The sequence below is a fragment of the Ylistrum balloti genome, unplaced genomic scaffold, assembly GCF_031769215.1.
Source record: "Ylistrum balloti isolate Yb309-2 unplaced genomic scaffold, AGI_CSIRO_Ybal_v1 Utg369858, whole genome shotgun sequence".
Classification (NCBI taxonomy): Eukaryota; Metazoa; Mollusca; class Bivalvia; order Pectinida; family Pectinidae; genus Ylistrum; species Ylistrum balloti.
The window spans coordinates 817,975-840,588 of record NW_026782007.1 but is presented as its reverse complement, the minus strand read 5'-3'; the positions used below and the strand labels follow the sequence as shown (position 1 = coordinate 840,588).

Here is a 22,614-nt window from a genome sequence, read left to right as displayed (position 1 = left end):
TAACCTGCCATGTGTGATGTATCTTTTTGTCCGTTATGAAAATCTTATTGATACAACAATCAAACAACTAAAAAACACATAATTCTGTCATATTTTAATACCAATCTGCATATAAAAATGATGACAGGTATGCATATTTTATCAGCTATCTGTCGCGTTTGACCTAGTTAGGTTACCTTTAGGTATTTGTTTCTATCAACATATAATGTATAATGTTTCAATTAAGAAATTGTCAGTTGGGATTTCTTTAAGGTGGGGTTATATTTAGTAAAAAGAAACTCAAAGAAGTTCTTTATTAATTGACATTCGACGGAAAAGATTCAGGAGTGAGAATTTCGAAGTTCAAATCCAGTAAAGACTTTCCGATATGCATAGGTATATGCAACTGGAATATAGCGATTGTAAAATAAATAACGATCTATTCCAAATCCATTGGTGATGTATTGTTAGAAAGAGTCGTGTGATGTGAGGATAATTGATAGATTTGAGCTCATACTAATACAGATTTCGCTTTTTCGATACATCGACAAGTAGAATTGGTCTTATTAAAACATAGCATTGAAAAAATGTTAATGCTAATTCCAGTATTTTCAAAGAAGATTTCAAAGTAGAACAACCAGAGTCCTGGCTACATTCATGGGAATCTTCTATAACGTAGGTATTATATTTACATCACCTCAATAAAGATCATTTGAATATGTCTATGGTTATAATATACAATAATCAATACCATTTTCTGACATTTCATGTACATAACAAAGAAGTAGACACAGCAAGCGAATGGTTACGAAATAAAAGCATGTACGTCATTATTGTATTGTTACAATAATGTGGGGCAAGCTATTTAGATAAGACTGTCTCATTGCCATATTCATTTGTACGATATAGTAAAATGACGGATTGAACATGAAAGTTCTTCTGAACCATACAGTTTTTATCCATAGTTATGTGACCATTTTCACTTTTCATTTGAAGATATTTTACATGGGGATCGCGTTGTTTGGCCCAGGAATTGCAATTGGAACTGGTAAGTTAATACATCAAATTATTGCTTGTAGTATGGTGTTGATGTTCCACAATATAATCGAATTTCCTTATTTCAATTACATTCAGTTAAAGGTAGTATTACGAGACCTCGTTTATCAAAATGACATGAAAAAGTTAGGCTGCAATTATTATCAACTGACGTCATATGACTGTGTTACTGATAACTGATTAATGATATATATGTTTTAGCATTTCATTCGGCTAACTGTGTTTATTCCTCTATCAGTTGAAATTCCATTTGTTTAAAAAAAATATGTAAAATAATTAGAGATAACAAATATCGTGTATAAAAATGTAAATAAATTATGTGCCGATTTGATATGAAAATTGTAGGAACAATGGATGTTAATGGTAATTTTAATAATGATCTTTGAAATTTCTTTTTTTTCCCGCCATTATCAGAGGCATATTGGCTACAGATTCGGTTTAATATCAGTAATTTCTCTTTTAAGTGACAAGCTTCCCTATGTGGGCCTCTGTTTTGGTTGTGGCGTTCTCAGCGATCATATACACAGCAGTGGTACGTATCTATTTATAAACATGTATAGCTTCACGCTATATTTCTTCCAAATATTAAAGAGGTTCGAGAGATATATGAAAAATATGATTAATTTCTAGGAATATTGTTACTACATCGTGTACTTCCCTACCTGAATATGTCATGAATTTGCATACACTATATAATATTAAAGTTTGTAATTTTAAGACTGAAATAATAAAAAAAAAAAAAACGCGATGAATATAGAAGAAATAATATTGGTAAGTTGTAGTGAATCAGTTTTTGTGGTAAATCGCACTGTTTGTAGAAATACCAGATTTCTTGAAAGTGCGTTATAAAGAAGTGAGATTTCAATTATTGTACGAAAGACACACATTATCTTTCTTTTGTTCATATTGTGAAAAGTTGTATTGATTTTAAATTTTTTTAAATTAAGATTATATTCATATGTTGTTATTTTATTAGGGAGGATTGAGAGCCGTGGTTTGGACAGACGTTTTCCAGTTCATCATAATGTTGATTGGCATTGTCAGCGTCATAATAAAGGTACAAATTACTTATACAATAACAAAAATAATAACTTAACTATTCCTATAGATATTAGTGTGAATATGAAGTGTTTGTATCTCTAAAGTCGTAGTTATAAAGGTTTTATTACAAGGTTGCGTTCGGTCAATATATTAAACAAAGTATTCGTTATGATGTGATGCATATATTGGTCGAAACACATCAGGAACTTAATAGAATATTCCGCTACATAAATGAATAAATCAATGCATAAGTTGTTTGTAAATCAATAAACAAACGTCGTAAGGTTATGGTTATATGATATAGTTTCTGAAAATAACGAAGATGAATGTTATCGATTTTTGAACATCACATCTTCTTTATAATTTGCATATTCAGACAACCCTTGACGTTGGCGGAATCAAATCAGTGTTCGAAAATGCCAATGCTGGAATGCGTCTTCAAATGCCCAGGTAATATTGCAAACTATTATTCTGTGTTTTAACAGTCTTCTTTAAAATATACTGGAAGGAAAAAGAAACGCAATTAAGAATTTCCAGGTCAACTACGGGGAATGGAAAAGGGTCTTAAAATGTAATTATGGTGTAACTCGAAGATAGTTGACCACTCTGTCATCTACGAGAATTTCATTCCTGCACGTTATGTAAACCTTTCAAATTTGACGTTGATTCAAGAGTACCCCACTCAAAATGAAGTGCGTTCTAGACCCGTCAATATCGTTTGTGCCCCCGCGAGGTGCACTAGTTGCGCGAACTCTTTTGTGCATTGATCGGAGTATTAACCCGCCTCATTGGTATACGATTCCATTCCTCATCCAGCGCCAACACCAACACCAACTGAGCGACGTTGATTGGAGGATTCGGCCCACGTCTTATCCTTCTGTCCAACTCGTCCCGTAAATGTTCTATTGGGGAGCGGTCAGCGCTGTATGGGGGTCAGTCTAGGGTGGGGACATTTTTTGCTGCGAGATAACCACGGCAAACCCTCGCTACATGCGGCCGGCCGTTGTCCTGCTGAAACGTCAGTTGACGCTGCTGTACTAGAGGAACAATATGCGACGCTAGGACTTGATCCCTATAGCCAACGGCCGTGAGATTTCCCTGAATAACGACCAGTGGAGTCTTGATACTATGCGTAATCCCTCCCCATACCATGACCGATCCTCCTCCAAAGCGGTCATTCTCTATCACACAAGCATCTGCATAGTGCGCGTGGGTACGTCTATAGACACAACGTCGGTAAAGCGAAAACTTGGACTCATCTGAGAACAGGACCCTTCTCCATCGTTGCATTAGGAAGCGTCTTACGGAATGTACGTTCAGTCATTGCATTCGTTTGGCACGTCGCCGCGCATTAAGCTGTGGTCACACATATGGCCGCCGCGGTCTTAGACCGAAGGCACGCAGTCGAGTATGCACTGTCTTTGGATCAATTGGAACATGATGACGCCCAATTGTGTTCCTTGCTGTTTCCGTGGCCGTTAGAAAGAGATTGCGTAGATGCGAAAGTCGCATTGCTCTATCCTGCCGACGGGTTGTCACACGAGGGCGACCGCTTCGGGGACGGCCTGCAACTCTCGGGTGGCAAGTAGTCTTTGGATGAGACGGCAAATGTTCGATGGATGGACTCCAAATTGATTAGCGACTTTTTTGCGGGATACCTTGATAAGAAGTGCAATGGCACGACCCCTGTCAACTTCGGACAGTCGTGGCATTTTACGGTGAACTGTTTATCCTTAAAATGTGGAAAATCAAGACGGATATGTCTGAAGATTCGCACACACAGATTTTGAACCAATCCTTTATACTGGGTTTGAAATATCGTGCTTTTGTCTCTTATTCTTTTGTACAAGCGGCGTGCACAGTTTAGTTATGCATCAGTGATTTTAATACGGTATCATAGGGACCTAACGCAAATGCACATATTTTAAGTTTCAAGGGTGTACGTCAAGGATCTAATTTACAATATTAACTTTCTGCTAATTGTGTTTCTTTTCCCTCTCAGTATATAATGGAAGGATACCTCCACCCTTATTATTTCCATGTTAATGTTTAAATCTGTGTCCGGAAAAATAGTTATCCGCTACCTTCTTCATTGAAAAGTAACCAGAATGCCACTTTTCCTGTTCATTCAAATGGTTGCATGATTCAGAATATAAACATGATATTCTTGTAAGATAATCATACATACAAAGATTACGAGACAGATTGGATAATGCGGCCACCGCACTTAAACATCAATATTTTTACCTTTTTTCGATCACCTTGGAATTTTCTCATTTGTTTTCGAAGCTTTCAAATTTTAGGAAAACAGCTGTATGATGTATGAAGGTTTTCTCATTATGTGCTAAGCAATATTTATCTTACTCACAATTATTCAGAAATTTTATATTTCTTTGTCCGATTTGAAGCCGGATTTCTTTGATGCTTGTTAGTTTGCCTGTTGGTTCGGTATTGTATACTTTGTTCTCATTTGAAAACGTGACATTACCGACATGAATTGTTTAAAGTTTCCTCTACTTTTATTGGATTTGAGTTTGGATCATGATTATATTGACGTAATATTGGTATTTTCGTGGTTTCTTTTACATGTCAGCTTCGATCCCGATCCAACTATTCGTAACACTATGTGGACATTAGTTATTGGATCCAGCCTTACCAGGACGTACACCCTGACCACTCAAACCACCGCCCAGAGGATCTGCTCAGTCCCCACTGAAAGGGATGCCCGGAAGTAAGCACAGCTCAACAGAGATTTCTTTTTTTTAAATATACATATAAATTACAAGTGTCATATCAAAAAGACTTTAAACAAAAGATGTTGAATACGGTATTAATTCATTTGCATCATCACCGAATACAACATTCTGCTGTAGAGGGGTTATACAGTTTACTATCCATAATTTGTATTGAAAAAGTTTATTTTCTGTCTGAAATAACATAAGCAGATACTTGTTTGTATCCCATTCATAAATTTTCAGTTTTCTTTGTTTAACTTTATTTGTTTTGCTCTTTATTTCAGAGTTGCTTTTGTTTCGGCTATAACAACCGTTGTCAATTTCCTCCTCTCCTGTTTCTTAGGAATATTTGTCTACGCATATTTCCATGAAACAAGATGTGATCCACTCGAGTCCAAGGCAATAAAAAATTCAAACCAAGTAATATCCAGTTTTAGTTTACATGAGATACTTGAATACCTACTGTGAAAAGTTGAACAAGGTAATATTCAGTTTTAGTTTGCATGAGGTACTTCAATACCTGCTGTGAACGGTTGAAACAAGTAAGATTCAGTTTTAGTTCACATGAGATACTTGAAAACCTACTGTGAAAACTAATTGTCGTTATTTAATATCATACAAGGAAAGTGTGCATGTCACTGCTCTTACACTCTTACACAAGTAAAGAGTACACGAAATTTCAACTGTTTTCCTATCATTATGTATTTTAAATTTGATTAGATCGTTTAAATCCTCCAATGACTCGTTAATTTACAAATGTTGAAGTTGTAATAAGGGGGTGGATACTGTAAACATCAGCAATATTTCATACACCCCTGTAGTTTCCTACAGTTATTCCAACCCCACCGCATCCAAACAAACGCTTAAGCAACTCAATGTGCATGGCTTTAGAACTAGTTCTCTGTCAACGTTTTCTTGTTCTACCTCTACTTATAGCTGTGGTTATTTTGAGCACATATTAACTGGTGATTTAAACATTATTCAAAATGATGCGCCACGAGAGCGTTTCATGAAGGGTCTCAAATATCGTGAAATCCCGTCCGTTCATTGTAATGTCTAAACTACTAACCACTATTCTAAGTTTTATCAAATCTTGGTTACAGTATTATTGTGATACTGTTTACTCCAGACGTGGGATTAATAGTATGTGGATTTCGCAGAACTCCAAAGAGCTTTTAATCAATCTTCGGTACCCTCTTCTAAAAAGATTTCTTCTATAAGAACATTTGATTTTTCCAACCTGTACATTACCATACCCCTTTCTAAACTGAAGGGAAGTCCTTGTTCTCTTGCTATGAGAACATTCTTCTTCATATAAAATGGACGGCGATGTAAGTTTATTGTGTGAAGTATACTGAAGCGCATTTCGTATAAATTGCGTCCAAATCAAAGAAGCCATATACGAAGGAAAAACCATAAAACTGGTCGAATTTCTGGTTGACAACATCTACGTCGTGTTAGGTGTTAAGATCTTTCAACAGATTATTGATATATCTACGGAGACGCACTGCGCCCCTCTGTTCGTTGACTTTTGTTTTCATACGAGACTGAATTTACTGAAGAGGGTTTATCAAACAGATCATAACCTTTTAAAATATGCATTTCATTGTGTATTGATATTCCGTAACATTATTTCAGCTTCTTCCTTATTTGGTAGTAGTCCTGTTCCGTGATCTGCCTGGAATGGCCGGAGTATTTATAGCAGCTTTGTTTAGTGCATCACTAAGGTAACAGAAATATCTATGTAAATAAAATTTACATATTATTTTTTTGAGAACGTTTAAGTATAGTTTTAAACTACTTATTTATGTATATTTAAAACTTAATGAATCGTTTTAATGTATCATACACACAGGCACGCAAACACGCGCACATACACGCACATAAACACAACTACGCACGCACGCTAAAATTAGCTGTGAGGAAATGAGAAATGCGTTAAATTCCAAATATCAGAAAGTCGATCAGTAGTTATTTTTGCACAGCTATTACTTGAAGAGTACAGATGGCAAAATCCCGATCCCGGTCCGTTTCTTTGTGACATGTATTGATGGTCATAACATATGTTTAAAGTTTCTACTTGTCTTTGAATATTATTCTGCATTTGTGAATTCTTAATTTGTATTGATCAATATTTACATAGAGGAAATGGGTGATAAAACAGAAAACGGTTATTCTTCCGGAATACCAGGTCTTGTTTTTGAAAGTTTTCAATGGTCTTCGTGTAATGTTTTCTTTTGTTATTATTTTGATCTCGTTTCACTTTTGAATTAAGACTGTCGGTATGTTAATATTTTCTTTGTTATTCTTATATAATATCATATATTTCTTTGTCATCACGTTTATGTCGTATCTATTTTCAGTACAATTTCATCATTACTCAGTAGTCTATCGGCTCAAACAATAGAGGATATCGTGAAACCTATAATGAAGGACATTTCCGAGAGCAGAGCTACTGTCATTGCTAAAATATTGGGTATCAGTCGATGAAGTATTTTTTTTTTTTTTTAATTTTGACATTCAAAATATTAAATCAAATATTCTATCTTTTAACTGTGTATTCATAACTTTAAAATTAAAAGTAACATTTAAAGTTGTGCAAAAATAGTTAACCGTTTTGTCGCCAAATTCAGTACAGTTTTAGAGCATACAAATAACTGTATGAATGCAATATATACATATATCATTTTCCTTTTTTTCAGTCTTTGTCTATGGATTTTTAGGGATAGCTATATCCTTTATTATTGCAAACATCAAAGGACCGCTTACACAGGTAGTATGACTCAAAGATGATACTAGATAATGTTTCTTTAGTTTCATACCTAGAAACGTGAATGGGACATAAGTTACTGTTTAGTTTTTTAGGAATCAAAAAGATTTAAACATTTATTTCAATGAGATCATCTGATTTATAATAGAATAGAAATAATAAGAATATGATAAGAGATTTAGTTATTAAATTGATTTTAGTTATAATAGTTATAAGTTTTTTTCAGAATGAAATGTCAGTACATAGGAAATGTATACAGAACATTTTTGAAGTCTGTGCAACAGGAAAGAATCAAAAAATAAATAAATAAAGATAAATGTATTACAAGAATGATGATTCTCAATGCATTTTTATTTCTGATATATCTTCTTGGGAATTCCTTATTCATTCTTAGAAATCAATTAATATAATTATATCTCTCGGATATACAAATTATTGACGCAATGCAATTTATGATGTAGCAACGTCAATAATTGCTACTTTCATATGAATGTTTTGTAATGAATATAATTAAGGATATATTGCTCTAGATTATATATTGTTCTATATGAGAATATATTGTCCTGATATATTGTTCTAAAGTGTCTATAAATTCCTGATCAACTTCAGTCGTTTATCTTTTCTCTTATATTTGTCATTATATTTATGATACACAGGTAGAAAAGAGTTATTCTATTGTTAGTCAAATGTTACATTATCTATATTCTATTTGCTATAGCATGTGCTTACGGACCCGCTTCTGATAGACATGAGCAGTTGCTTAATAAAATCAGATTTTACTTAAAACAACGAGAAAAAATAACAACATGTCAACACATTTAATCCAAATTCAAATTCAACAAAACCATGACAAAACATACAGAAGAAAAAGTTTTTACTATAAGGACAAGGAGAATAAGGCCAGGTGTTCCGGAAGAGTAAGCGTCTTCTGCGTCATAGACGACACAATGTAAATCTAAGGCTAATGTAAAGTAGTTACTTCGTTCCATGATATTTTCAGTAAGTTAAAGAGGTGATAAATCAACTGCGAAGGTACAAAAATGGGTATTACCGCCCCTTCCTCACTTATTTATGTAAGCAGTTAGAATGACAGGGACAATCGCCGTATTTAGAATGTTTAACATATCTTAATGTCTATATGAAGTTAAACATTGTTCACACAGATAACGATGTGCATGCTGTCGAGTTTTGGTGGAGCTGCAGCCGGAATGTTCTTTTTTGCGGCATTCTGTCCATGGGCTAACTCCAAAGTACGTCATACTGTCTTTAATCAGAATGTAATGATAATAACTATTTAGACCGAGTCAGATTAAGGGTAAAACTATTCATTCATCATTAAATGACGCATTTTGCTAAAAGTTATTGCGTTGTTTTGTGCAACAAACGTATTAAAAAGTAAATTAGTTGCTACAAGAGTTTTTGCTTTACGGACCTACAACATCTAATGACATACGATGCTTCCATGAATAATGGGGTCATTAAGGGGGTGCGGGGGTTACAAGGTCAGCATTATATCTAACTATACATGGTAGCATGACATTCAACTCCGCCATTCTTAAAAAAAATACTTTAATTAGGCAATATTAACGTTTCATTACTTTCATATATATAATCAATAAAAAGCCTCAATTACAAATACTTATCTTTTGTAAAAGAGGCGAATTCTTATAATAATCACCATTGTCAGAGTATCCAGTGCATAGTTAAGACTTGTGGAAGAACGCCAAAGGTTGTTTATACAGTAGGAAGTTACATGAACGGGTTTTCATCTAAATCATCTTGCTATTGTATTGAAATATTATACAACACAAAGGTAATGTCTATTTCATTTTAAAAGTATCCGCAACCACTGATATTCACAAAATAGTGATAAAAGTTGAGAACTACAAATCCAGGTACACATTGCTCAAGTGGTTAATGTTAAGTCTCATGATGGATGTATGGATGAACGTTGACCTTATCATACATACTAGTACCTTTTTCAGGGAACAGTTGTTGGTGGAATGACCGGGATGGCTTTAGTACTTTGGATTTCTCTCGGTCAGAGCTTTTCTACGAGTTTAGTGAAGTCACCTACTTTACCGTCAGCCCCAGTCGACATGTGTCGGAATAACATTTCCACGAGTATTGGATTGGCAACTTCACAAGACTTGTACAACGTTACCGATGACACGTCATCGTACCATCCTCCGTCATTAGAACCTTCAGTTAAGTCAGTAAATTATCTGATCATCAGGAGCACATCAGACAGTAGTGAAAAACACGTAGTACAATGATAAATGTACACAATTATGAATCGAAAATATATTGATGCAGTTGCGATTTCCTTTATAATATCTAAAATTTGAAATAAATTCCAACTTAAATATACATGTATATACAATGTCAATACTTAAGGAAAGAAAATTATTTCATTGTTTGCAGTCAGGGATTAGACATACTTTACTCCATTTCGTATATCTGGCTGACTCCTCTAAGTATACTGACCACCATCCTCGTAGGAACTATAACTTCGTTTCTAACAGGTAAACATTTAAAACTATCAGAGTCAAAATATAAAGATCATTTTTATCTCGAATTACGATTTATCAATGGTTAAGACAGTATAGATTATAAAAATGAAGAATGATTAATTTCGTTGAATACGTGCTTACCCTTAATACTCAATTAATATGTTGACAGAATGATATTATCTCGTACACCCTAGCTTCGCGCTAGTCATTTGTCCGGTGAAGGTTACATTGCCGTCATCGAAACGTCACACATAAATCTGATCAGGTTAAATCATAAGAGTATATGCTATATTATCATCACCAATCTGATGAAAATGTCCCGACATATAAAAAATGACTATGGTACAAGAAATCTGTATTCATATTGAGTAGGAGCAGTCGTATGGTATCGCTTAGCTCGTGCAGGAAGACAATGAACTCATGGTTGTGTGATGCTATGGTCCAAAGATGCTGAGATGATACTTTAAACACACATTGTATTGTAACCCATTGATAGATAGACCGGTTTCATCAGAGGTAGATAAGACTTAATGGTTTGTTGGATTTTAAATAGTTACACTTTTGTATGTAGAATAGTGTCACCAAAGGGAGATAATACACGATGATTCGTTAAATGTTATATATCTACACCTTTGTAGGTAGACCGGTCACATCAAAGGTAGACGTGAGATATATGTTACCATTCTTTGATCTTTGTTGTCCATGGTTACCTGTCAGAATGAAGAAAAAGTTTTACTGTGGAGCAAAATTCGAAAAGGTAAGTTAATATTATTTGTATAATATTATGACACACTAGGTGAGGACCATATGGAAGATTAGCTGTTGGCTAAATATGTAATCCTCAGAAAATAAAGTGTATTATCATTATTATTATTATTATTATGGTGATCATCATTACATAATAGCTGTTGTTCTATCTTTGACTCTTTTCGTCTCATACAAACACTCATTGAAAGAACATTTAATGACTTTGATAAAAACCAAATGTTACTGGTTAGAGACATGTTTTATTAAAACCAATCATTGTTATTATACACCAGTATTGTAACAAAGTAAGTTGCATAAAATCATTCCTTATTTTCCATTGAAGGAACAACCTTATTTACTTTGATAAATATTTCTGCAAAAGGAATACGTTAGACAAAACGTGCTTTGAAGAAAGTGGTTATCAAATAACAAAATGAACCATCATTTCATCGTTAACAGTTCGGTATCATATCCAGAATATACATTCCTAACTTATATTGTACAATGTATATTATTTTCGAAACATTACAGGAAGTACGCGCGGGCTTGTATGTCTAGCGTAAATGATCTCAACCATCCATCTTTCCATAGCTAATACATGGCGGTTGTGATAGTCCAATATAAATATGTATGTACTTACAGCAATGTTTATAAAACAATCTTCAATATTCATTCGACATTTTTGTGTTACTTCTAGAGACAACATATGTTGGCGAAGTTTGACATTGGTACAGCGGATGAAGAGCTTAACAAGATGGAGGAAAGCGGTCCTGAAAACGAAGAAAACGATGTTTACACTACTGATACATAACACAGTAAAAATATTTGGACAGTTTAACATGCGAGCATAATAGGTGAAAATTAAAAAGCGATCAGAAACAAAGGTACGGAATTTATAAACAACCAAGCAGGATCTATTGTCAACCTATTTTGGAAAGATTTTTAAACAGATTTATAAAAGTTTTCGAATGACGTTAATGGAGAGGATGATATTTATCAGTGTCTGTTTATACCAATAACATGAATATAGGAAAGCAGACAATGCACTTTAAACAGAGGACTGAAGGGAGCATATTGTTTGTAAATGTATAAACTCACGGGAAAATTTATGTCATAAACATAACTTTAGTCCCTAAGTAGTAATGTTCTAGGGTTTACCTAATGTTGTTATTTCCATGCGGAACTGAATACAAAAAAGCTAACTTATCCTAATACCCAAAGTACATTCATTACAAAAGATTTTCAATATATATACACTTGGCCATAAGTTAGGAACCACCTATATATTACGTTTGGTTTTATTTCCTTTGCTATGTTTTAGAACATAATTCAATGACAACCCAAAAGGTTGTATAGGAATGTTTTAAGGCATCTAACGAAAAGATATATACACACTCGATAAGAAATTCAATTTACATGACCAAAAAAGCTAGACGTGCTCAAAAAGGCATTCCTAATGTCTAGAAAAAATATCTTTCTCTTATTAAAAACTACGTCATCAAATCACCAAAACATGTAACTTGAGCAAGAAGAGTAACGAATCGATAAGTTATAATGGGCTTGGAAATTTCAACATCGGCTACAGTCAATATGTTTCTGGTACGGTTCATGTACCCGTCGTCTTATACCGCTGACCAGACGCCGGAACTTGTTCTGAGGAAACCCTCTACCATGCTTGAACCAATGCAGCCCATAATTCTCCTATTGCTTGGTATTTTGGATCATGTGTATTGCCTTTTTGTCAGAGATCGCCCCATACATGTCGAATTGGGTTCATGAGTGGTGATATTGCAGGTCATGGGGATGTCTCTGTCACGTGTTGTTGGAGATGCTCTTGCGCTAAGCAGTTTTTGAAAGCGTCTCTATCACGTGGTGTTGGAGCTGGTCTTGCACTAGGAAGGTTTTGAAAGCGTCTCTATCACGTGGTGTTGGAGATGGTCTTGCACTAGGCAGGTTTTGAAAGCGTCTCTATCACGTCGTGTTGGAGATTAATAATTTATATTATGTCTATACACTTTCAATTTAATTCCCGAAATTATAAAAAGATAATAATAATTAGATGAATTGAGAACTGAACAAATAAACAATGTTTAAAACCAAGCCAACGTCCATATTTTTAAAAATCTTTTTAATGAAAAAACACGAAATCACGACGGATCACTAGCAGTACTAAACATAATCAACAGCCGTAGACATATCATAGTGCTAACAGAAGAGCAATATTGATCGATTATAAGTATATGTAATTTTATTGTATTTTAATTATATTTCTTCACATCAGCATTTTATTTTCATATTAATCATTTCCTAGTATGACTGTAACTGCTGTGATAGTAAAAATCGAATGTTGTTGATATTTATAATTGAAAATCCAGATGTTACATTAAGTGTCTCATAAGTCTTTCTTAACTGGATATTGTGTATACTATGCTGATGGGTGAACTTCTATTGTTATAAAATGTGTGAAACTATTATAAAATATAGCTTTTGTTATCATATTCGATATCTTATTAATGGTTCGATAGCCATGCCGTCGTTTTATGAATCAAACGGCAACAGAAAGATCAAAACACTGATAATATCTTTCTAAAAATAGGAGAAGGTGACAGACGTCCAAATGGGTTTTTATCTATGAATATTTTACTTACCCGATATTTTACTTTTTTTGTGAACGGGACGTACGATTCCATATACTCAATTCAAGGGCGATAACTGTTATTCTACCTCCCGGTGGCAAAAGACTTGCAACTCATGCCACACGAGCTATTGTTATAACACAGCATTATACTATGACACGAAATATCACAAGGTTAGCTCCGTACTGAATTGACTCATTTCCTTAACGGTGGACTTAATAACACATGATTGGACGTTGATTATTGTACACAAACATAGAATCAAACAATGGCAACATGTACAAAATCGGAGTACTAGAAATATAGCTGAAGCAATAATTACCAGTATTTGATTTTAGGAGGTTTTTTAAAATCCAATGTTGGACTCTACCTTGGAACCTTTTGTGGTGTACAATACTTATGTTTGTTTGCTTGTTTTTGTTTTTCGTTTTTGCATCTTACCTCTCTATAGCTCTGTTAAACGAAGACTCGTTTCCTAAATCCCGGATGCTAATGAAAACTTCTATAAACTCGCCGATATGAGATATTAGCGTTCCTTGTCATATTGTTGTCGATAGCTGTTCATTTGGAATGTAGGAAGGGAGACAACTCGGACACAATTAAAACATGCTTAAGAGTGGTCCCTGTTATTATGTTGTCGATAGCTGTCCATTGGGATGTAGGAAGGGAGACAACTCGGACACAATTCAAACATGCTTAAAATTGGTTTTCAGGTGTGCGGAAATAATGATGTATGTTTAATTATATCTTTTTTAAGTGTCCAATTTCTAGGTATTTGCTTAACAACCAGGGTATAAAAACTACACCTTCTGTCCCATCTAAGACATAAGGAATATGTCCGCTGTCCTAGTTAAAGCATATGAACTGCACCTGTCATCCAATTTACGGCATTTAAAAGGAATTATCTGCTCTCCCATTTTGCACAACATAAAGAACCCCTGAACCTAGAACCTTGGTTGTGTTTCAATGAGAGTCCGCCCAGAGGAGGAAGGTGTAATTAATTCTGTCCTAGAGTCTTTTTATACATACACCATTAAGTAAAATATCGTGTTTACTGTCTGTCATCTCATGTAATGTTAAATTACTCAACAGTGTTAGTTTCTTTATTGAAATAAAATCTTAATTACTGTAAGGCCATCATGTAATCTATTATTTTTACTGTCATATATATAAGACTCTGATTTAATATTAATAGTTGAAGGTGGTTATTTATTTGTTTGTGATTTTGAGCATGGACATTTATGCTATCACGGATTCAAATTCGAAATAAGTCCGACATGTTATATACCGTATTATTACGGAGTAGAAGATGTGTAACCTCTATATCATATATCATATGTGTCATATAACCATGGCTACACGGGTCTCTGAGTCCAAGTCTGACCAAATCACTCATCAATGAATCACCCTATTCTATCTGTGCACTCACGTGCCTTCGACTCACCTAGAGCAAAGGGGACGTAACCCATGGTATCCCGTAGAAATAAATGTAGTTGCAAATGAATACGAAAGCTTCAAAATCTCACTACATTTCAGTTTTCCGTGACAATATTACTACGTAATTTGTTATTTTAAGCATAAATATATCTCAATATGCTGATTTCATTACCTGCATTGAATTTTAAGTGAAACTATGTACCATGTATGCAAATGAGTGTGTACCCACACAGACGATTTATGGAACCTGTATAACAAATATACTATGACGGGAGTATCATTGAGGCCTTCAAATATCATTATGTCCTTAAAATAGGAACAAAAAAGACACAGTAGAAGCGCGTGTGAGGATTGTCCACTTCCGCACGCTGAAGATTTCTCTGGGACTGTTCGTAACACGAGTAGGCGTGGTAATACCGGTATACCGACAGAATCAATCATTTTTTAGATATTAAACGGACAAAATAACACAAACCAAATATAAATAGACCCTTAACTGATAGAGTAAGGTTAAGTTAATATTCAATTGATCACAGCCAAAGACGGTTTCAACCCAATGATGGGGATACAGGTCGCCCCCTCACGTCACAAAAACACTGACGTTCGTCGGTGATACGATACCCGAACACGGGAGGAGTCAAGGAGACAAAAAACCTGTTAACCAGCCAACACAGTAGAGCCAAACAATGAATTGAACTGCACCTTACAGCAGCTTTGCCTTTATTCCTCTCATCAATGATATTAAAGGGCTACAAATTTTAACCCAAGAGGTGACTAAGGCAAATCCATAGTAATCGAAAAACACTAGACGATTGTCCTTTGTGTTAAACTTCCAGTGTAAATTCTATTAGAAAAATAAAATAAAATAGAATAAAATAAAAATAAGTTTAAGAGACAAACCGGGTTCAATTTTCATTTTTGATCCCTGCTCTCAGTTGAAAATTTCATGAATCGAATAGTCCTGTTGGGATTTAAGCTTTATTGAAGGGAGATCACATGGCATTTTCGAAAGAAAACATTTAAATATGAAACAATTAAATATTTGGCTGTTTGAGATGGGAATGAAGTATGAATATTAATCTAATCATTCTTACATCGTCTCCAATTACAAAAACCTCTCTCTCTCTCTCTCTCTCTCTCTCTCTCTCTCTCTCTCTCTCTCACACACACTCACACACACACACACACACACACACACACACACACACACACACACAAACAAAAATATTTGTTATGTTAATTTGTTTTCTATGACTGATTGTAATTTGTGACTAGCAACTGAAGTCTGTGTGACCACTACTGTGGGATTGTTCATCACACTTGTCTTGTTTTTTGGATAGAAGCGTTATTCGATCACTGTGACGATGCCAATTAAAATCCTTGGAGGTTTGGTTGTTGAATTGTATAGGTATGAACTCGGATGTTTCGCTTACAAACTCTAATATCGTCAGATCTGTACAATTTTTCTAGTATGATATATGGAAATGAATTGTGGAAGAGTTGGAGCATGTCGGCGTTGTAGTGACTGCTCACAACTTCTCTAACGGCATCGATATATGGAGCGAGGTAGAGATAACAAAACTATTATTCTGGAATAAATTAAGAAACGGAAGTTTTTAGGTTTATACGGAAATTAATATTTATTATACGACTGTGTCAGTATATGTATGGCGAATTCTCCAAAGTACAAACTGGTTTTACTTCAGATATTTTCTATATAACGAAAAGGCTTGATACAGTCTTGTTTGTAAAAAATTTTATTAATAACTTTTTACTGTCTTAAATGCAAAACGACTTGTATACGATTTTTGCGAAAAAAAGTGGCGAGAATAATTACAATCGAATCCAAATCTGGATATGCGTCTATTCATTGTAATACTACTCGCAATCCTTTACAAGAACTTATCATGATAAAAGTCATATACATTTGTTTGGGGATTGATAGAGATGATGAAATGTTCATTTATATTTGAAAAAGGAAAGGTTGTTTGTGAATTCTTTGCAAAATCCACCAAAGACAGTGTTAAGCATTTTCTTATCCAGTGTCCCAAAATTATTTCAAATTCGTGATGTTTTGTTGGACGGCATTGTCAGTGTCGTCAAGGTAAACAAGTATGTCTCTTTCTCAAACCTGAGTGATTACGATCAGTGTGCCTTTCTCCTCGGAGACCGAACTAAAGTGCATATCTCTGATTATGAATGGGTAAATATGGCTGAAAATGTACCAGAAATGATCTGAGAAACGAATGCTGCAATGCAATGAGATTTACTATACATACAAACATACCTGCGGAGGTAATTGTCTTTGTGTGTTTATAATTTCATGTACCTGTTGTAATATTTCAATATAAATTATGTAATGACAGTTGTGAAATCTCCCTCAGGAGGATATAGTCTGTCTGTCCGTCTGTCTGTCTGTCTGTCTTATGGTCAGTTGCAAGTTATATCTATAACTGATGACCAAAACGTCAACTACAACTAATTTTGGCCACTACTGTTGGCACTGTTGCAGTTCTAAATAACCAACACAACCAAAACATCTGTACATTTCTTTATAAGACCCCACGAGGTCAAGATGCACTGTAAACATAATAAATAAGAAAACACTTTAAATATCAGTGGTCAAGATAATTTCTACCGGAAATGGTCAAGACACTTAAAAGTTTAGTGAAAATCAGCGATGAACCCAATGTGCTCCGATCGCACATAATGAATGACGTCACTACCCTTCGATATCTTCTCCTTCATGAATAGTACATCGGATCTGTAATGGAAAAAATATATGTAAAAACGGTACATTTACCAATTTTGAAGTATATTGCATCTCTTTCTATCGTTCAAAATGTAACAATTTTGCAACTACATGTATATTGCAATCAAACCCTTAAATATCTACCTAGCGAGGCACTGGGTACCAATAGTTGATTTGACGCTGGATACAAAGTGGAAACAGCACCATGTGTTTCTCTTCAAACTGGTGGCAGAATTTCCTTTCCCAGTAGAGGTCATCCCGGGGCAGCTCCTTGGTCAACACCACAGATAACTCGAGACCATAGTTGAACAATTCCATTGCTTTTGCTCGCTCGGCGAAATTGGCTTTGTCTCTCTTCCGAGATCCGGAAGGTTTCCACAAAGATCTCCGTTTTGCCTGGCATGGGGCGGTTTCGCAGTGAGGACAGCGTGAAGGACCTGAACAAACAATATATATTTCAATACATCTTCAAAATAGAAGGGTTTCACTATTTATCTGATTAGTCATAGCTGTTTAATCGGAAAGAAACCGTTAGACATATCCGTATGGAGACATGAAAGAAAAAATGTATATACAAGAGGCCAATCGTTCACTTGGACATTTCAGTTTTAGAAATTATTTAAAACTATTCCGCTATTTCGCTATATTATTGAAGGTAAAATAGCTGAAAATTAAATTATCAATATCACGTACGAGTTCTCCATTCCTTGAACTTCGCAAATGTAGCCAACAAGGTCTGTTTGACTCCGTTTCCAAGCGACGGCGCATATCCCATAAATAGAGTCAGAAATACACACATAAGGGTATAAAACATCTCGTGTCCAATTCGCTGAAATAAATTAAATACGCCAAAAATAAACATGATCAATTTATGGAAATAGCTTTTCATAGAATGGTTCATATGCAAGAAGTTTGGATAGGAATAGACACGTTTTCTACCTACCTATAAATCAAATCTGGATTGATAAAATGGGGAATACTTGATGAAATAAAACGCATAGATCGTAACACAGGGACTTTACACAAATGATTTTTTTTAAATCTAAGTGTAAACGAACGATTTTTTAAGTATTGTAGAGAGACATTGAAAACTAAATTAATTTTCCCTTCGAAAGCTTGGACCATCCAAAAACCAGTTGTTACAATCTAAAATAATGATATTTATTACAATAATGCTGACATGTTCAGCAAATAATTATGGTGTGAAATCCTTACCAAGATCAAATCGGCTGGCGTTGGGCATACTTTCTTGATTTCGTTGGCAGTGACATAATGATAAAATCTGTTCAAATATCCAGGCTCTGGCTCCACGCTACACAAATAAATTATAAAGTTTACACTAAGATTTCAGTACTGTAAAATTTGTTAATTTCGAGGTATTTTATTTTTCGATTTGTTTTCATGAGGATGGAAAAGAAATATTGAAGAAGAAGAAGAAGAAGAAGAAGAAGAAGAAGAAGAAGAAGAAGAAGAAGAAGAAGAAGAAGAAGAAGAAGAAGAAGAAGAAGATTGTAAATAGAGAAATTATGTAGCTTGTTCCTGACTTCCGTAAAATCAATATTTCGGTGATACCGCAAAAAATCAAACTTACCACATGATGTCCCGATAAGCAGCAGGACCTTGGTGGATTGTGGTCAGCATTACCACAAACAGCAGTAACAGCTTGATATCCATTGTGGTACACCAAAGATTCAACATTAAATGTTTATATTTGGGGAGAGACTCATCATCACCTTCATTTCCGATTGCTAAGCAGCTTAGCAACTAAAATGTGACGTCACAAATGGACCACGGTCTAAAGTCCACTATGACGTCATGTTTTAGTCTTTGTAACACAATAGAAGCGATTGCAAACTGGGTGTTAACCTGACTATTTTTTCCCATTCTTTTCCGTTTTCCTAGATAAGGATTGAGGTATATAAATGGAAATTTTCTACCCGCGAACCCTACGAGACCTTGACCTGCAGTGTAACGGATCTGTGGGAAGGCTTCCAATACAAGATGCAGTTAGCAGAATTGTCGGTGACTCCTCGAAAAATAGGAATAGTTTCCTTTTTAACGTATTCAATTATCGATAATTAATTAAAATTTAAATCGTATTTAAAAGACAATATCAGGTGTAGTTAATTATATTTAATTGTAAACGGAGGGATTGTTCATTTGTATTTTACAATTTTAACAGGTATTATGGTGAATAATCGAACTTAAACTTGTGTTTATCATTACCTAACCTTACATACATCATGAAATATCTTTATTAATGTGATTTCCCAAACATGCTAAAAAATGTTCTGTATGCTCCAACAAGCAAAGGTCCCATGGATTTTCCCCGAGTACTCCGGTCCCCCCTCCCCCACACATAAGACCCATCGCGCGTATCCATACGGGCCAATAGGAGTGATTGATATTAGTTGGAAAACCTTGCTTCGCAATTGTTGTAAAATAAATAAAGTTTATTTTTATAAAAGGCAAAGGTCATGGTATTACATTAATCTCTCTCCCTCCCCCTCCCCTTTCCCTCTCTCTCCCTCCCCCTCCCCTCTCCCTCTCTCTCAAATTGTCTTACATGTCGATCCTTAGCTGTCAGCAATAAGGTTTTCAATGTCGTCTAGGACATACTACCATGTCATTCACCCTTTATTTGACACCAAGTAAGTCTTTGATTAAGTATGGCACAGTGCACTTATTCATAAATTAAGTCTCTCTCTCTCTTATACTCCTATGCTGGTTGCTGACGTCACCCAAATAAAACTAGTTCAGCATATTAGTAAAACGTATACTCGGTGTTGGGAAACGGACCCGATCCCAGAAAGTATACTCTCCACTCTCTCTCCCAAAATATCTAACCGCTTACATAGAGACTGGTTACTTCTCACCTGAATGGAAACTATTTATCAAAACTAAATTTCTCAAAAACAGAACTTTTAACTAAAGCAACGTCTGAACAATGATATGAATTACACGCGAGACAGGGAAGTGCATGATACATACAGTAAACCTTATAGTCTGCTTAGACTCGGAAACACAAGTGAAAATATACGCTGTATTAAACAAGTTATAAAAAATACTTACCTGTATACCTCATACTGATCACAAAATGTGTGGTTACTGTAACGAAGTTTATAAGGACGAAATAGAACATTTAATTATGAAGTGTATATCAACAGAGATATATAGAGAAAGCTATTTCGAAACAATTACAGACACATTCGCCTTTGAACTATATATATATATATTAGTGAGATTTAACTGAAGAACAAATGCTGTCTGTGTTCTTTGGTTAGAACTCTGCAATACGTGATTACATCAACATATCAGCTGATTGATCTTGTATATCTAGGGGGTCTTGTGTCCTGACATTTGTTGAAAAATTCTTTAACATTTCTACATGTACTTAAATATTATATAACTTGTGTCATATGGCGAGACAAAGAACTGTGGAAATAGACATTCTTTGTCAATTGTAATAGTCCAGACAAATTGATTGCCATCATGCCATTTTATTTTAATTATAGTAATTACAGAATTAACGTAGAAATATTTTCGTAATGATCATCATATACAATGTACATTTTTGTAACTATTCTAGGTATATCATAGAGCTAAATGTTGATGTGAATGTAACCTAATCTGTGTTATTATTATATGTTTTTCTCATTAGTGAAGAATAAAAGAGATGATGATGATGATGATGATGATGATGATGATGATGATGATGATGATGATGAAATCAAATAGGACATGATGATGTACAATTATAATTCACACCTGTCCATGTAAATTACAGGACCATATGCACTCCTATAACAAAATGTGATGTTTTTATTCATAAGATATTTCTGTCCTGAATTGTAACACTATGAGTTTTATGATATTAATTGAAGGTCGGGTCTCCCAAGTAAAACAGTACCTACTGTCCGTATTAGTACAAAGTGTAATTTGATTAAATCGCTCATCCATGACTGGCTCCATTCTACCTATGGGCTCTCGTGCCAACGACTCGATAAGCGCTAAGGGAACGTAACCCATGGTATCCCATAGAGATAGCTACATATGATTGACACAATACTGGTTAGTTTGTTGTCAATGCAATGTGACCTAGTAGGTCAATTTCATCTCAATATTTTTTCATTGACAGTACCTTTTCGTCAACAAAGATAAAATAGCAGGCTCTGTCTATTGTATTATGCGTTTTCTCAACAAAATGACCAGAACAACCCGTATTATTACTATCATACATGTAAAAGGAAGGGAGGTAACTCAGACATACTACACACATTGCAACTATACTTAATAATGATCACAAATCGAACAGTATTGATAACATTATAGAATTAGGAACAGTAATTGATTGTTTACTACTGTCTCTAGATTATGACATTTCAGTGTGATGGCACTACAGAACGCTATATACAGGATCATAGCACACTGTACACGAAGAGCACCAACATCACGGAAAAAACATCGGTCACAAAACAGGTTCGTGACGGTCAGATGATGTCAGGTGATAAGAAACATTGTTATTGACGCCGACGGATTCCACAGATTTGAGGAAGAACTAGAATATTTTGGAATTTGAATATTGTTTATGGACAAGAAAGAAAAATAAACTCTAGAGAATTCCTGTGTATTTGGATAAAAAAGAGGAATATAATATTTCATTGTTGATTTTGTCATACAATAAATAGTGCGGGATAAATAAAATTCCATTTTATTAAATCAACTTTTCTGGATTGTGAAAATGTTTAGAACTGTACGGGTTAACCACCAAAGTAATTAAACATTTTATGTCGGCCCGTCGATATTAACAGCTTGTTCGATACAAAGGTAAGACATTGTTTTACACTAATAAACAATTGAAATACACGATGCCTGATGTTGTCCAGCCTTCCGAAACTCACATAATATATTGCAATGAAACCATGATGCATGGATAAAATATAAAAAC

At 34.7% G+C, this 22,614-nt stretch overlaps 2 protein-coding genes across 2 annotated transcripts; one reads left to right on the top strand and one right to left on the bottom strand.

The window, feature by feature from the left end:
- The first annotated feature begins 1,513 nt into the window (after window positions 1-1,513).
- On the top strand, window positions 1,514-11,652 carry LOC132545865 (sodium-dependent multivitamin transporter-like). The gene is made up of 13 exons (XM_060209536.1): window positions 1,514-1,567; window positions 2,012-2,092; window positions 2,453-2,526; window positions 4,670-4,807; window positions 5,096-5,231; window positions 6,450-6,538; window positions 7,175-7,287; window positions 7,514-7,584; window positions 8,745-8,831; window positions 9,567-9,760; window positions 10,006-10,106; window positions 10,733-10,851; window positions 11,539-11,652. Exons 1-13 carry the CDS (start codon window positions 1,514-1,516, stop codon window positions 11,650-11,652), a joined length of 1,371 nt encoding a protein of 456 aa, XP_060065519.1.
- A 6,158-nt stretch (window positions 11,653-17,810) lies between these two features.
- Window positions 17,811-19,340, bottom strand: LOC132545839 (uncharacterized). The gene is made up of 4 exons (XM_060209509.1): window positions 19,258-19,340; window positions 18,882-18,978; window positions 18,360-18,495; window positions 17,811-18,103 (listed from the first exon to the last, which is right to left on the bottom strand). Exons 1-4 carry the CDS (start codon window positions 19,338-19,340, stop codon window positions 17,811-17,813), a joined length of 609 nt encoding a protein of 202 aa, XP_060065492.1.
- Window positions 19,341-22,614: the final 3,274 nt, after the last annotated feature.